Source organism: Octopus bimaculoides, chromosome 1 (genome assembly GCF_046866305.1).
Source record: "Octopus bimaculoides isolate indiv1 chromosome 1, ASM4686630v1, whole genome shotgun sequence".
NCBI lineage: Eukaryota > Metazoa > Mollusca > Cephalopoda > Octopoda > Octopodidae > Octopus > Octopus bimaculoides.
Genome location: NC_142928.1, coordinates 194,933,801 through 194,950,691, shown reverse-complemented (window position 1 = coordinate 194,950,691; position 16,891 = coordinate 194,933,801). Strand labels below are relative to the sequence as shown.

The window sequence follows — 16,891 nt, the reverse complement described above, 5'->3', positions numbered from 1 at the left end:
AACTTCCAAAAGTCCTTAACCTGGCAATGCTACAGAGGTGCCTTGCCCGTTTGGGATAAGCTTGCAAGACACGGTAAGCGTCAGTCGCCGACCTGTCCAAGATGCGGGGGAGACAGGGAAACCGTCCCTCATGCTATTGTTCAGTGTCCGGAGATATCTGAAATGTGGGCTTATGCTGAACACCTGTTGTCCGGCGAAGGAAGAGTACAGCTGTCGACTGAGTCAATTATAAAAATTGATCCACCGGGAGTTTTAACAAACGAAGGTAAGAATTGTTTTCTCACGGTTGTAGCAATAGCGAAAGAGGTAGTATGGAAGACGAGGATAAAAGGAGTTAAGACAGGCAACTTTATCTCTGGCCACAATTTACGTTCATTTTTTTACTTTTCATTTGAAAAGGAAAGTGTGGCTGGAGAGATGTTTGTCGGAGTGTATGTTCCAAAAGAGATGGAAGCATGTTGCACGAGTGTTGTGCGTGCAAGGAACCGTGTGAATAGTCAGGGAAAAAAAGGAAAAAAAAAAAAGGTGCCAGCAATAGATCGGGGCTTGTGGGGTCGGAGCGTGGCCTGATCATCGCTTCATTTGTGTTGTCTAACGTACTGTTAATATCATTCGATTTTTTATATTTTATAAAATTTTTAAAGTCATATTTTATGTAAACCATTCGCATTACTGATCCCAATCAGTTGTTTTGTACCATTCTATGTTTGGCCCCCTGTGGGCAATAAAGAAATTGGTATTTCGTCTGCCGTTACGTTCTGAGTTCAAATGCCGCCGAGGTCGACTTTGCTTTTCATCCTTTCGGGGTCGATTAAATAAGTACCAGTTACGCACTAGGGCTAGATGTAATCGACTTAATCCCTTTGTTTGTCCCCGCTATTTTTAGCTCTCTGTGGGCAATTAAAAAATAATTTAATTATCTTATATGTATCTTTTTGTATTATAAATATTTCTGTATCACAAATGAAACTCGTGTTGGATCACGTTATCTGAAATACTACTCTTGTATTTCATTTAAGTTATCTGAAGTAGTCATCTAGCATTTTCCTTTTTTTTTTATTTTGTTATATTGTGAAAGAAGACGGAACTTAGATCAGCACTTCAAATAATTAACTGTAGTGAATTTCGTTTGCAGTGACAGCTAGTAAACAAAACAGCGGAAAACGCATATTTGTCTAGATAAGTTTTTAAACATTTTTATTCCTGTTTACAACATAGAAAGGAGTGAGGCTTCAGTATATATTACGTGAAAGTTTGTCCTAGTTTTACCGTGGATAGAGAAACATAATAATTGATATTAATTCAGTTTAATTTCATCAGTCTAATTATAAATTTAATCATAGTGATCTCATTATTGCTTCAATGATTTTTGAATGTCTACTCAGAGTCAACGTGATCGGTGAGACGACATATCAATCAGCTAAACTGTAAGTTTGAATTAAGATACGTTTCAACTGTCAATTTTTCAAGACCCTCTCCTCACCTCTCTTACTTTCTCCTTCTTTCTCTAATTCTCTCCCTTATAATTTTTTATCTGTGTATATGCACATACACTAAAATAACATGCAATGTTTCAATATGTCGCTAGCCATATCTCATCACCCGCAGCAAGAAAAAATGGATGTTTACAACGTGCTCATACATACATACATGCCAACACTCACATGCTGTACGCATACGTACACGCACACACACACACGCGTGCGACCCACTTTAGTCTCCTCACTGGTATCATTATCTAACCTAGAGTTTAATTACGGTCTGTCCATAGCACTTACTTAGCGCTACCTACCACTCTTTGGGTCACCTAGACACCAATACCTCTCATATATATATTGTTACGAACGCCCGCACGCGAAGCACCCTCTTAACACCGAAGAGGGGACTCGCGCACGCGCGAACGTTCATACACTCAGTGAGCTAGCAAAATTCGTCTGTCGGTACAATCCTGACCGATAATAAAGCCCCGGCTGGAGCACGTAACGAAGAACAACACAGGCAAATAGGACGGGGAGGAAGAAACAACACGAAGACCATGCGTTGGGTAACCTTTTCTTTTAGTCGTACATAACATCACAGAATACATTTAAAACATTAGAATAGAGCATTACATAATAACAATTCCAATACATGGCATGACAGTTCAATAACGTTGACCAAGTTTCCAAACAATTATAAGCTTTTCAATCATTTTTACATCGCAAAGTTCGTGTCTCAAGTTTCATTTGACAACAAAGTTCTTTTGCTTCTTTCTCTTGTATTTCTTTTCTTTTCCTTTCTTTTAGAAGCATTTAACAACACAGTTAACAACTCAGAGTTCTTTTTCTCTAAAATAATATAAAAGCATTTACCCCAACGAAGTTTGTTTCCTTCAGGTCTGCTACTTCCACTGACCAAGGTAGTCTGCCACTACAATTCCGTCTCTCTCTGTCCCTCTCTATACATTTCTGCTGACCATAGCTTTATCTGTCAGACTTATAATCCTTCATCTTCATTTCTCTGTACAACTGCTTCATCTCTCTGTCCCCCCTCTCTCTCTGGGACTCTATGCGTTTCTGCTGACCAAGGCTTTCTGTCTGTCAGACTTATAATTCTTCTTTCTTCATCTCACTCGACTGGCCCCATCTCAACGGGCAAACTGCTGTCTCCCAACCGCTCCGGCTGGCTGCTACAACCCAACTGCCTCGGCTGGCTGCTACCGCTCGACTGCCCCTGCTGGCTCCCAGAACTCCACTGGCCAAATTCTCTGCTAACTGCTTTTGCCGCCAATTCTCGTTCTCCTATTCATCCCAAATACCATAGCTCATTGTGCTACTTTACCCCCTGCCAAGATGGGTCGATCAGTACATTCCTATCCTGCCGTTTTTGAACTTTCGCTGACCGGAAAGGGGCAGCCACGCTAAAAATAGCTGTGGCTGCCGACAGGACAAAGGAAATACCATTCTCCCCAACTGACCAGAGTACGGGTTCAAAACCCAGCCCGGGAGATAGGGATATAATGCCAACTGTATTTTCGGTCGTCGCATCACTATCCCTTCCCTAGCTCTTTGTCGTCCCGACAAAACAAACATCTCTACTCCTAAATTGATTCTTTTCTCTCTCAGACTTTCTTAGCAAGTAGATCCAACCCCTGCAGGTGTGCTCCAGCTGAACTGTCCAGAACCATGGTACTTCCACCGACGGTTTCCGTATACAATTTTCGGAGAAGTTCTGCCTCTTCGAATCCGGTATGTCACATCGGACAGGCGATCCATTACTGTATAAGGCCCTTCCCATGGACTCTGCAACTTCGGTGACTGTCCTCTTTTCCGCCTGGGGTTATGAAACCACACTTCATCACCCTCTTTAAAGTTGACTTCACTAGCCCGCGTGTCGTGCCGACGCTTCATTACTTCACCTGAAAACTTCAGGGCTTCTCCAACTTGCTGGTGTACCTCAGTCAGACTTTCCTGCAGATACTTCACATAGCTGGAGGTTTCTCTGGACAGTTCCTCCCCCGGTGGTCTTCGACTCTTTTTCACTTCTCCGGTTGACTTACATCCAGTCACCGTGGCTCGTTTTCACTTTTTGCTGTGCACTTCTTCTCCTGCACAATGCAACTGACCTTGCCGCTGGTCCACTGCTTGGCACAGTCCCAAGATTTGCCCTTTACAAATCCTCTGTGCCACTGTAGAAGAATTGGCTGCTACATCCAGCACTCTGTCAGCTCCTGCTTCCAGGGTTCGTCCGACCCTCACTCTTGCTTTCGACCTGCCTCGTCTGTCGGGCTCCATCAGCCCCAGACAGCCATCAGTCGGATTGCTCACACGACACTGGAGCAGCTTTTCCGACCGCGGTGGTACCACTGTCGTCCGTAGCGCTCTTACCTCGCTACCGGGCGTGGTTCGCTTTACCACCTCAACAGGGACCGAAAGCTTCTTCAACCGCAAGTCCAGCTGACAATCCATGGACGTTAGGTAATCCAGTCCCAAAATGCACGAATCCTCCATTTCAACTACGTAAACAGGAAGCACAACTTCCAATCCGGCAACATCAATCCGGACATTAACTGGCCCTCTCAGCTCAATGCAATGTCCGGTCACACCACACAACTGCTGCGATGTCTCCGACAGCTCTAGGTCCTGCAACACATCGGACCTCACAAGAGTCTGTCCCGAGGCCGAATCGATCACCAGAGAACACGTCCGGCCGTTGACTTTTCCGTTCACTCTTAGGCTGTCAATCACAGACCCTGCACGCCGTCTCGAGTGTGGGGCTTCTTTGGAACGTCTGGCTGGTGGTTGCCCCTCAACACCAGCTCCTCTTCGTTTCTCGACTCCGTTTCCTGTTGGGCAGCCACGACTCAGGTGTCCCAAGTACTTTACTTCCTTCTGAAACAGACTACACTTCTTCGGGTTCAACTTGAAGTCTGCAGTTCGAAACCTCTCTCGCCGCCAACTGTAGCAGTCTCGCCGCCTGTGTCCGCTTTTCCCACAGTGCCAACAACACACACCAGTCGTCTCCTCATTCCGCCTACTAAGTCCTTCAACTTCACGGACTTTTACCCTCCGTGCCTTGAATCCAGAGCTTCCACTCACTCGTAAATTTCCGATGCTCGGTTTCATACAGGACTCGCACCCCAGAGCCCTAGCCAACGCTTCTTGTGGCTTCTTCGTAGCCAGGACCACACCGCTACATTCAACTTCAGGAGATCCGCACCCAGACGTCGGAGCATCACGTGATGACGCAGCAACAGCACCCACTTCAGGTTTAGCGACCTCAGGCTCGGCAGCACAAAACTTCTCAACGTGCTGCGTCCTCTCATTGGGCCTTTCGATCTGCTGCTCACAACATACGACATCACTACTCAGTCCGCGGAACTCCTCCCGCATCTGTTGTTACCTCCTGTATTCAGCGAAGTCCTCCTTCAGCTCTTCCAGCAACTTCACAACCAAGGCCAGGGATACTTCCTCCCTCCTAGCCTGACCCTTCGCACGCGCACCTTCCGAAGCCATGACGAACAACCAACTCACTGCAGCAAATCAATAGCTCCCACTTCTGACACCAATTTTGTTACGAACGCCCGCACGCGAAGCACCCTCTTAACACCGAAGAGGGGACTCGCGCACGCGCGAACGTTCATACGCTCAGTGAGCTAGCAAAATTCGTCTGTCGGTACAATCCTGACCGATAATAAAGCCCCGGCTGGAGCACGTAACGAAGAACAACACAGGCAAATAGGACGGGGAGGAAGAAACAACACGAAGACCATGCGTTGGGTAACCTTTTCTTTTAGTCGTACATAACATCACAGGATACATTTAAAACATTAGAATAGAGCATTACATAATAAAAATTCCAATACATGGCATGACAGTTCAATAACGTTGACCAAGTTTCCAAACAATTATAAGCTTTTCAATCATTTTTACATCGCAAAGTTCGTGTCTCAAGTTTCATTTGACAACAAAGTTCTTCTGCTTCTTTCTCTTGTATTTCTTTTCTTTTCCTTTCTTTTAGAAGTATTTAACAACACAGTTAACAACTCAGAGTTCTTTTTCTCTAAAATAATATAAAAGCATTTACCCCAACGAAGTTTGTTTCCTTCAGGTCTGCTACTTCCACTGACCAAGGTAGTCTGCCACTACAATTCCGTCTCTCTCTGTCCCTCTCTATACATTTCTGCTGACCATAGCTTTATCTGTCAGACTTATAATCCTTCATCTTCATTTCTCTGTACAACTGCTTCATCTCTCTGTCCCCCCTCTCTCTCTGGGACTCTATGCGTTTCTGCTGACCAAGGCTTTCTGTCTGTCAGACTTATAATTCTTCTTTCTTCATCTCACTCGACTGGCACCATCACAACGGGCAAACTGCTGTCTCCCAACCGCTCCGGCTGGCTGCTACAACCCAACTGCCTCGGCTGGCTGCTACCGCTCGACTGCCCCTGCTGGCTCCCAGAACTCCACTGGCCAAATTCTCTGCTAACTGCTTTTGCCGCCAATTCTCGTTCTCCTATTCATCCCAAATACCATAGCTCATTGTGCTACTTTACCCCCTGCCAAGATGGGTCGGTCGGTACATTCCTATCCTGCCGTTTTTGAACTTTCGCTGACCGGAAAGGGGCAGCCACGCTAAAAATAGCTGTGGCTGCCGACAGGACAAAGGAAATACCATTCTCCCCAACTGACCAGAGTACGGGTTCAAAACCCAGCCCGGGAGATAGGGATATAATGCTAACTGTATTTTCGGTCGTCGCATCAATATCAATATATTAGTGCTTAAATGCATGTATTGTACCCTTTAAATAACTTATATTTATTGGTAGTATTTAAATACATGTAGTGTATCCGCCTTTAAATACATGTATTGTATCCGCCTTTAAACACATGTATTGTATCAACCTTTAAATACATGTATTGTATCCCACCTTTAAATACATGTATTGTATCAGCCTTTAAATACATGTATTGTATCCCACCTTTAAATACATGTATTGTATCAGCCTTTAAATACATGTATTGTATCCCACCTTTAAACACATGTATTGTATCAACCTTTAAATACATGTATTGTATCCCACCTTTAAATACATGTATTGTATCAGCCTTTAAATACATGTATTGTATCCCACCTTTAAACACATGTATTGTATCAACCTTTAAATACATGTATTGTATCCGCCTTTAAATACATGTATTGTATCAGCCTTTAAATACATGTATTGTATCCCACCTTTAAATACATGTATTGTATCACCCTTAAAAAATACATGTATTGTATCCCACCTTTAAATACATGTATTGTATCCCACCTTTAAATACATGTATTGTATCCGCCTTGAAATAAATAGTATTTATCACTGACCAAATGGAGTACTTTTTGTTGAGTTTTCTATCATGGAAAGGCTTGTATATATATATATATATAATAACAGACGATGGATTATTATCAGCTCATTACAGCTGTTTCTTAGTAAATTTTTTTAATTCGAGAATGAGCGCAGATTTATTCAACCCTACCTGGTGCATATTTCTTCAAGTACCCGATTCCATCTGAATCTTTGTTATTATTGCTATTATTATTTATTGTCTTTGCACAGCGTCTAATGCTGCAGATAAGCTACGGTGTCAGCTGTTCACTACCAGTGAACTAAGGTAACACCCCTTATTTTTCGAACACCATCCGGAGTATTCGAGAACTCGCAGCTTATTTTAGTCAGCTGTCCACAGCCCGCAGACTGAGGTGACACTTGTTTACTGGTCATGCTTCAAGAACCCTGCAAAGAACTCTTGTAGTCCCAAGCAATGCTGACTTTTGTAGGTGTTCTACCTTCACATTTGTACTGATCTTTTTCAGCCATGTTGGTAGTTGAGTGCTGATACTTCCAAGTGCACCAATTACTATTCGTATCACGTTTACTCTCTTCTTTGACCACAACCTTCGTATTTCCCACTTCAGTTCGTCATAGTTGTTTATTTTTTCTTCTTCTTTCACATTGATCCTGTTGTCACCGGGGCATGCTGTGTCGATTATCATACATGTTCTTCTTTTTCTCCACGACAATGTCAGGTTTCCGACGTCTGGTCAGGTGATCGCACTGAATAATTGCATTCCACAGGATTTTGCAATTCTCATTCTCGGTGACTTCTTCGGGAGTTTTTTCATACCACGTCTTTGCTTTTTCTAGGCTGTGATTTCCACAGAGCACCCAATGGATCATTCTTGCCACATTGTCATACCGTTTCACCCCTCTCACCACACATTCTGCATTTGTCACTGTCGGTAGTGTTGTCAAATTATTATTATTATTATTATTATTATTATTATTTTATGTTTGACTTTTGTTTTGCATTTGTACAAGTTGGATCCAAGTCTCACCCAGAGACCTCAAGAGACAACAAGTTAGAAGTTCATGTAGGTGTTATGCCTAGGGTACCATATATTTGGATTTGTACAGTTTTGTTCTAGTGAATGTTTAAGAAACCATAAGAAAATTATGTGTTTGTTTTAAAATTTGAGATCACATAGACAGTATTTTAAGTAGGATATGGGCAGTTCCCATGAGCACTATCTTTTGAACTTCTGCCATTTTGGGGTTTTCTGGTATCTGAGCTAGATAGTAATCAGCCCGTTTCGCTGTCATTCCCAGGGCACCTATGACAATAGGTATTGTTTTCGTCTTCAGATTCCACATTTTGCTAATTTCTATTTCAAGATCTTTATATTTGCTCAGTTTTTGGTAGGTCTTGACAGATACGTTTATATCGATTGGGACAGTCATATGAATGAGGAGGCATGATTTTTTCTAAAGTCTTTCAGTATGCTGTCTGGCCTATTTGCGTCTATCTTTCTGTCAGTTTGAATGGTGAAGTTCCAGAGGAGTGCGATGTGATCATTTTCAAGTACTGGGGGTGGTTTGTGTTCCCACCAGTTTTTATCATGGGGCAAGTCCAGGTTTTTGCATATTACCCAGTGAATATATTGTGCAGCTCTATCATGCCTGTTGAGATACTCTGTAAGCGCAAGCAGACTGCACATGGAGACAACATGATCGATGGTCTCATTTTGTTGTTGGCATATACGACATAATGGGGAGCTGCCGTTCTTTAATATGTTGGCCTGGTAGTTCTTTGTAGGTAGGCATTGATCTTGGGCAGCTATGATAAACCCCTCTGTTTCTGATTTCAAGCCAGAGGCCATTAGCCATTGATGGGTAAGGGCTTTGTCAATATCTGCATTATTAGCTCTCCGTGGGTATTTGCCGTTGAGAGGTTTTCCATGCCATTTTTCAGTCATAATATCTAAGGCAGCAATTTTAGCACGGGTTTTCAAGCGCTTAGCTTTTTCTGCAGGCGTTTCTAGTTCGTCTAATTCTTGAATTTGTTGCAATTGGAATTTAATTAGATATTCCTTTGCCTGTTTTGTTACTGAGTAAGATGCTTTCTTGCTTTTATGTTTTGAGACAAGTTTTAGCATCCAGTCCTCAGAGTTTTTCAGATAGGTGTCTAGGCCAATTGTGGCTACCTTCATTGTTAATGCCAGCTGTAGACGTCCTCTGCCTCCCTCTTTTCTTGGCAGATAAAGACGTTCTATATCTGCCTTAAGGTGGTGCATTCTATGCATTGTCAACAGTTTTCGTATTTTTCTGTCAACATTACATATTTCAGTAATTATTATTATTATTATTATTATTATTATTATTATTATTATTATTATTATTATTATTCAGAAGTCTTATTTTTATATCGTGCTTTCACTTCACTACCGAGCGCAGCTCTGTGTGCCTTGGGTATGTGCTGTGGTTTGCTGTAATGCTCTTATGTTTACTGTATTGAAAGTGTTTTGCGTAGGATGTGTGCCGTGCCCAGTAGTGCAATTTTCTGTATGTTATATATATTTGTAAGTCCTGGTGTTTTTGTTATGTATTTGTCTGAATATTTATTTATTATACCTAAGGCACCTACTATGATAGGAATTGTTTCTGTTTTTAGATTCCACATTCGAGTTACCTCTATTTCCAGGTCTTTGTATTTTGAAAGTTTCTCCATTTCTTTTAGAGAAACGTTGCCGTTTGTTGGTATTGATACATCAAATAGAAAGCATTTTTTCTTCATGATCTCTGACAACTATATCTGGCCTTAATTTCTCTATCGGTGTGTATTGGCATGCTTTTTCATTTTCTGTGACCTTTTCTGGTGTGTTCCTATACAAGGGGTGGGGAGCCTTTTTGTTCATGAAGGCCACCTTACAATTCACCGCCCTTCATAGAGGCTGCATTGAACAAATATTATTTTTGTCATTTCATCCTTAGGCTTAGGCCACTAAATAACTTAATAGCAATGTCATAAAAAAAGACAGGTGAATAGAAATTGTAAATATGACATTTTCAAATATTTTACTTAAGTAGGAACTTTTTTTTAAGTAAATGAATTAGTAAGGCCGGCTGCACACTGACCCAGAAAAAACGATCTCAGACAAGATACGATAAACCTGCATCCAAAACCATATTCTTGGTCTTGAATTCGGCAATTGCCACTACCATTTGAAAATAATTGTCATCTAGATTCGTAATATTCTTTTCTGTAATTAGTACTATTATTTATCATTACCCAATTAATATAGAAATAATGTAAAATATTGATGGTTTTCAATCAAATCAATGACAATGGTAAAGTCATGACCAAGATTCCAAGAACATGGTTTCGGACGCTGATTGATTGTGTCTTATCTAAAACCGTTTTATCTGGAACAGTGTGCAGTAGGCCTAACAGAGTAGCGATGAATTCGATCATTGTTACTAATTAAGTCTCAGTGATAAAAAACGAAGTCTGCAAAACAACACATGCACTGATGAATGTACGCTTTCAAATGAGGCTGTAACTAACTCAGACTTACAACCTCCCAAGTCACTATGAACTTAGTCACGACTACAGTTAACTGAGTAGTACTTAGCACAGACCACAGCGAGGAGGAATACGAGACAGAAACTCTACTTGTATCACGCGTGAAGACATTGAGTAGTACTTAGCACAGACCACAGCGAGGAGGAATACGAAACAGGAACTTTACTTGTATCACGCGTGAGATCACTCACTCCACTAGGATGGTGTGACTGACAAGGAAATGTTGTCTTTATAGCCATGTCGCTTTAAGTTTATATTCATTAGAAAAATGGTTCCAATTTCTGGGAGTGACATCACTGAACACAATTATTTTCCCTCTCATCTATGTGTGTGTGTGTGTGTGTGTGCGTGTGTGTTGTAAATTTATGCATAAAAACTATAGACAAAAAAAAATCAAGGTCTTAAAAAATATATATTAACATTTACATCAAGAGCTGCAGAAGGCCGCAGGTTTCCCATCTCTGGCCTATACCATCTTTTTTCGATTGTTATTCCATATCATTATTATTATTATTATTATTATTATTATTATTATTATTATTATTATTATTATTATTATTATTATTATATATCGCCAATGTATCATATATCCGAAAAAGAAACACACTCTAAAGCGTAGGGCAGTAATGTATTTATATGTAGTTAAATCTATGTCCGGTCATAGAGTGACCAATGGTTTCGCATCCACGAAAGGCTTAGTCTCGTGAACGTCTCATTAGATTCTGTAGCCGAAGACAAATGTGTAGTTTCATTTGTAATGTGCAAAAAAAAAAAAAGGAATAAAGAAAGAAAGAAAGAAAGAAAGAAAGAATAATATTCGATTTAATGAAAAGCACGTGAACACAAAGGCAATAATTTTAAAGCTGAAAAAATACTTTGAGCTGTTGAGAAACGTAATTTGGTAAAACAAAATTCAAAATTCAAATTTTGGAGCATATTCCTTACTTTTTCTTGCGTAAAAGAAGACCAGTTTTCAATGCCTCACTGAAATAATGAAGAAACCAGGACTGCCATGTTGGCAAATAATCTTGACTCTAAAATAATGAAGTTTACAAGTGACAATCTATGTGTTTGTGCATGTGTGTGTATGTGTGAGTGTTTGTATGTATGTGTATGAGTGTGTGTGGGTGTGAGTGCTTGTGGGTGTGTGTATGTTAGTGTTTGTATGTATGTGCGTGTGTGTGTGTACGAGTGTGTGTGTGCTTGTATGTTTGTGTGTGTGCGTGAGTGTGTTTTCGTGTGTGCATGTGTGTGCGTGCGTGTTGGTGCATGTATGTGTGCGCGTGTGTGTGTTAGTCCATGTGCTTGTATGTGCGAGTGTAAATCCGCAAATTTCTTGCAATCACAAAATTCCCAAGAATTCACTAAACTTTAAATTAGAAAATGTTACAACAAAAATAGTTCGCAACAGCAAAATGCAAAATTTCCTCGGCCTCGCTGGCCACAATATTTCTTTTTATTAGTAAATAAACAATAAAATAGATTTACATTCAGTTTATAATGAATATTTCCCGGAATTTCTTGCAATTAAAAATTTCCCAGAACCTATTTAACAACAAAAATCAATAGAAAAATGGAAACAGCAAAACAAGATTTCCTGGGATATATCGAGCAAAATATTTATGTATATTAATTAATTTACATTCTGCTTTAAATAAATATTCTCCATTTCAAAAACTTACAAAATAAAGAAAATAAATCATTCTTCATTATTTGACGTGTTCAATCTTTTCTATTTACAGATAACGAAATATGGCTGCCGTACAGACGACACTAACAGCAACCAGTTCTCTTATTATTTCAATCATTCTTATTATCATACTGACATCACTAAACATCAATGCGAAGGAACTCGGAAATAATTGCGAAATTAAAATTTCTCCCAATGTCAGTGAGATTTTATTTCGTTTAGTAAAATTAGAAAAAAAGGTTTTTAATTTTGAAGTTCATTTATCTGATAAAAAAATTGATAGCCTACTAAACCCTATACCATTGGATTATTTTGCAAATGCGAGACATTTTACTTGGATTCCGGATGAACCAGATGGTTTAATTGCTTATAAAAAGTTTTTCTATGATTTTTCAATTCACTCTTTTAATTTATTAGACGTCTACATTGCTAATCCAAGAATTGATATAAATATACACTGTAGAAAACAAAATATTCAGAGACATGATTTAATATATTTGATTTTCGAGGAAGTGAAAAAAATCTTATTTATCGACAAATTGTATACAGGAAAATCTGGATACATGTGTTTTTATATAAATTTGTCAAGTGATATGAAGAAGAACAACCCTAGAGCACTTGAAGCTTACAGAAGAATTGGTATAAACCGAGAGATACTGAAGAACTATTGCTGTGAGGTCTATAAAAATGGAAGTTATGTTTATCATCCCAAATCTATTTGTTCGGGAAACATCATTGAAAATGCTATGTTTGTCAATTTTGAGAACATCGTCGGAGCCGTTTTGTGGGCTATATTACCATTAATTATTATTTTTGTATCAAAAGCTAAATTACCTTCATATTCCCGTCAACTCAATCTGCGACTGTTTGCTCAAGAAGACTTCTTACTAACAACTAAAAACACATTGCCACACGAATCCGAGTGGATCAATGAAAGCAATAATATTTACACATTCTCTCATTTTCTGTCTTGGTTGTTTTGCTTTCACCATTCCACTCTCTTAGCCTCAAGGCTGAGAAGATTCTTTTGTATTCTATTCTCTCTTTCAGTAATTTTCATGGATCTTTTGATGCATTACTTCTTTTTATATGAAACAATAAAAATACTATTCCAAGATGGTATACCATTGGGCTATCGCGCCCTAATATTAGGAATCTCGCGAAGTTATGAGAATTCAGATGGCTTCTTCGGGGGTCCATTTGTGAGCTTAATCAGTTACGTATCTTTCAACTTTATCCTCCTCGTTCTTCCCAGTCGTTTAAGTGAGACTATCGCTTATAATACATTACATCAAAGATCCACTTGCACATTTCTCATTCAAAATAAGAGATTATTAGAGAAGTATGGCAATTTAAATGTTTCTACACAACGGGATTATGATTTACTCTATGCAATAATGAAAGCTAATATTTCTACTGCGTTAAACCCAAATTTCTGGCATTTAATAATTTATACTTGGATTAATCGTATAAAGCAAAATTGGTTTTATTACAACAAGAAAAATATTTTCTGCCAATTCATATTGCTTTGGTTTTTCGTTGCCATTACAATTCTTTTTGTTGTGTTTTCTGTCTGTGAATTATTTCTGTGCCTCCTTTATTACGGAATCCCAACTGTCTATTTGATATTAACTTTACCAGCAAGTTATTTCAGAGTTTATATTTTCCCTCTGTATTTGAATTCTAACTATATTTTCAAGATTATTTCTGTAATTCTAACTTTTCTATCGTTGCCGTTTTATCTGTTATGGGGACTTTATTCAATCTATATATTTCTTACAAGTTTTCAAGCCCTTTGCAACTATGTGTTTTCAGTAGGTATTGCAGTTCTTACTAAGCCTGGTACTATTGGTGGCGTATGGTTTGCTGTCATGTTTTTTGTCTATGGTACTGCAGTTATAAAAGCTATTCAGAAACAATATGACTCTATACTTATTCAATCTAGAAATTTAACCAAAACTATTCGCCCGAATTTAGTTCAGTCAAAATATGGAGAGGAATTCATAAATGCCAATTTGTTCAAGACAATTGTTAACCATCATTTTCCATTGAGATACGAGATTGGTAAATCCATTATAAAACTGTTTCTAATCGTATCTTTTTTCTTTGCTTGCAACAATGTAATAAATCGAAATGACTTGGCCTTATCAGCATTCACAAGGATTACCTTGATATTGATGACGTCTACCATACCTCAATTATTGTCAATAATCAATACTAACATTCATCTCGACAGTTCGCTTTTAGATAAAATTATCGAAAAAATTAATGTGTTTCAAGAATGAAATAAATAACGAAGATCTTTTTTTAATTAATCAATGGAAAAATAAATATGATTTTACTATTATTCTTCTATTTTTTATTTGTTTCAGTCATTTGATTGCGGCCGTGCTGTAGCACCGCCTCTTAGACGAAGAAATCGACTCAGAGACTTATTCTTTGTAAGCCTGGTACTTATTCTGTCTGTCTCTTTTACCGAACCACTAAGTTACGGGGGCGTAAACACGCCAACATAGGTTACCAAGCGATGGTGGGGGACAAACAGAAATACATAAATATATGCATATACATATACGACAGGTTTCTTTTAGTTTCCGCCGACCAAATCCACTCACAAGGCTTTGGTCGACCCGAGGCTATAGTGGAAGACACTTGCCCAATTTGCGACGCAGTGGGACTGAACCCGGAATTATGTGGATTTTTAAATACATTGTAAAATTTTAGTAAAGCCGATGTCCATTGATATATATACAGAAACGCCAAAAGTTTGAGCGAAATATAGATAAAAAGTTACACATACCCAGCATCATAAATATGTACATATACACGCGTAAATATGTGTATATATATATATATATATATATATGTTGTTGTACTTGGGGATGGTCATATTGTACTTGGGGATGGTCATATATATATATATGCTTTCCCTGCGAATGATTTTTTATTCGGCGCCGTTTTTACAATCCTGTAAATAATAATAATAATGGTATTTTTATATAAGCTTAAAGCTTCTGGCGATCAAGGGGCAATATTTTTGCAAGTCTTTGCAGCATTTTCTCCTTTTTTTAACCCGAATATGAAATTTTGGGTTATCCATTTCAAATGTCAATAAAGGTTAACCGGAATGAAAGATAAATCTATTTTTAGTCAGGAACAAAGAAGAGATGCACCATTACCACTTCAAGAAACAACAAAGTTTCAACTGTGTTACGGTTCAGGTGTGCTTAATGAAGCGTTAAAAGACTTAGCTTAAAAACGCTCAGAACTTTCTGGACAACCTAATAGAATACCTCGCAGTGTGAGTTTAATTCGTTCCATGAACGAGTCATCTTATGGTTTACTCGTTTTTCAAATCATTTTCCCCCATTGAAATTAACTAAAATATAATTAATCCGTTCCAAACCTTACAATTTTCTAACTATTTAAATCTTTTAAATTTTGTGAAAATATATTACGAAGTTTTATTTATTTTTAATCTTATTTTTAATGAAGATATCTTAGAATTTGTAGGATTAAGTTGGTTCCGTTAATAATAATAATAAAAAGAGGAAAATAGCCTGAGGATGCACTGGTGGATTTATGTATTAGGTATAGCCTGGTAAAACAAACCACCAGCGCTGAAACACGTGTAGCGTTGATTAATATTATCTTCTGTCCCCACGGACAAATAACAGGTAAGGTATATATATTTTTAAAAAATATGCTTAAATAATTTATAATTAATTCTAATGTACTTTATTCTTATAGTATGTTATAGTAGGCTTAAAAATGATTATATTATTAGATTAGTATTTTGGATATAATTTTCTATGTGTACTCCCGTAAATAAGGTTGTCCAGAAATTGAAGTTGTGGTCCTATTGGTAAAATCCCAAATTTGTAATGATATATATATATATATATATATATATATATATATATATATATATATATATGGGAGAATATACAAATAATAACAACAGACGAGGACAGGTGGTGTAAATAACAAAAGTATATATTAGTATGACGCTCGGGAATACGGAAAGTCCTTGACGTTTCGAGCTACGCTCTTCAACAGAAAGAATACGGAGACAAGGAGAAAAACACGGAGAAAAAAAATTGAATAGTGTTCAGTCAACGGTCAATCATAATAATGGCCGATCATAACAATGGCTGACCGGAAGTTAGAAATTCTTATTTCAGGAGAGCTAAGAAAGGGGGAGATAACAAACGGTGATCGGGAACGAGGGGCTGTGTGTGGGAGGTAGAATGCTGGTGATCTTGACGTATGTAGTGTGAAAATGGGGAAGGGAGAAAGGGAGAAAGTAGTTGGTCAGTTGTAGTGTGTGCGTGGTGTGATGCGAGGGTATTGGTGTGGTGTGATGTGAGGGTGTTGGGAGGTGGGGAAGGCATGGGTGGAGTGTGGGTTAGGCTGAGGGTGGGGTAGAGGTAGGGGTCTGTGGGTAGGGTGGGGTATGTGGGTGGGGGGGTGTAAGGAATTGGATGGGGTGGAGTGGGAAGGTAGAGTAGGAGTGTGTTGGGGTGTGGTGGGATGAGCTTATGAGAGGGTGTTGACGAGGAGGGAGAAGGGGAAGGTGGATGTAAGAGAGGGGGAAGATGGGTATGGGAGGGGAGAGGAAGAGAGGAGAGAGGGTGGGTATAAGAGAGGGAAGGTGGATTAAGAGAGGGGGAAGGTGGGTATGGGGGAGAGAAAGAGGGGAAGGTGGGTATGGGGGGGGAGAAAGAGAGGAAGAGAAAGAGAGGAAGAGAAAGAGAGGAAGAGAAAGAGAGGAAGAGAAAGAGAGGAAGAGAAAGAGAGTGAGAGAGAGGGGAAG

At 39.0% G+C, this 16,891-nt stretch overlaps 1 protein-coding gene across 2 annotated transcripts; it reads left to right on the top strand.

Moving 5' to 3' along the window:
• The first annotated feature begins 1,053 nt into the window (after nt 1–1,053).
• On the top strand, nt 1,054–14,422 carry LOC106877663 (uncharacterized). 2 transcript variants are annotated; one of them, XM_014926609.3, is made up of 2 exons: nt 1,054–1,427; nt 12,128–14,422. In XM_014926609.3, the coding sequence occupies exon 2, from the start codon at nt 12,138–12,140 to the stop codon at nt 14,358–14,360; it is 2,223 nt and encodes a 740-aa protein (XP_014782095.1). In that variant the 5' UTR covers nt 1,054–1,427; nt 12,128–12,137; the 3' UTR covers nt 14,361–14,422. The 2 variants fall into 2 exon arrangements, with proteins under 2 accessions (XP_014782095.1, XP_089221136.1); XM_089365010.1 differs by lacking the exon at nt 1,054–1,427 and adding an exon at nt 9,506–9,635.
• Nucleotides 14,423–16,891: the final 2,469 nt, after the last annotated feature.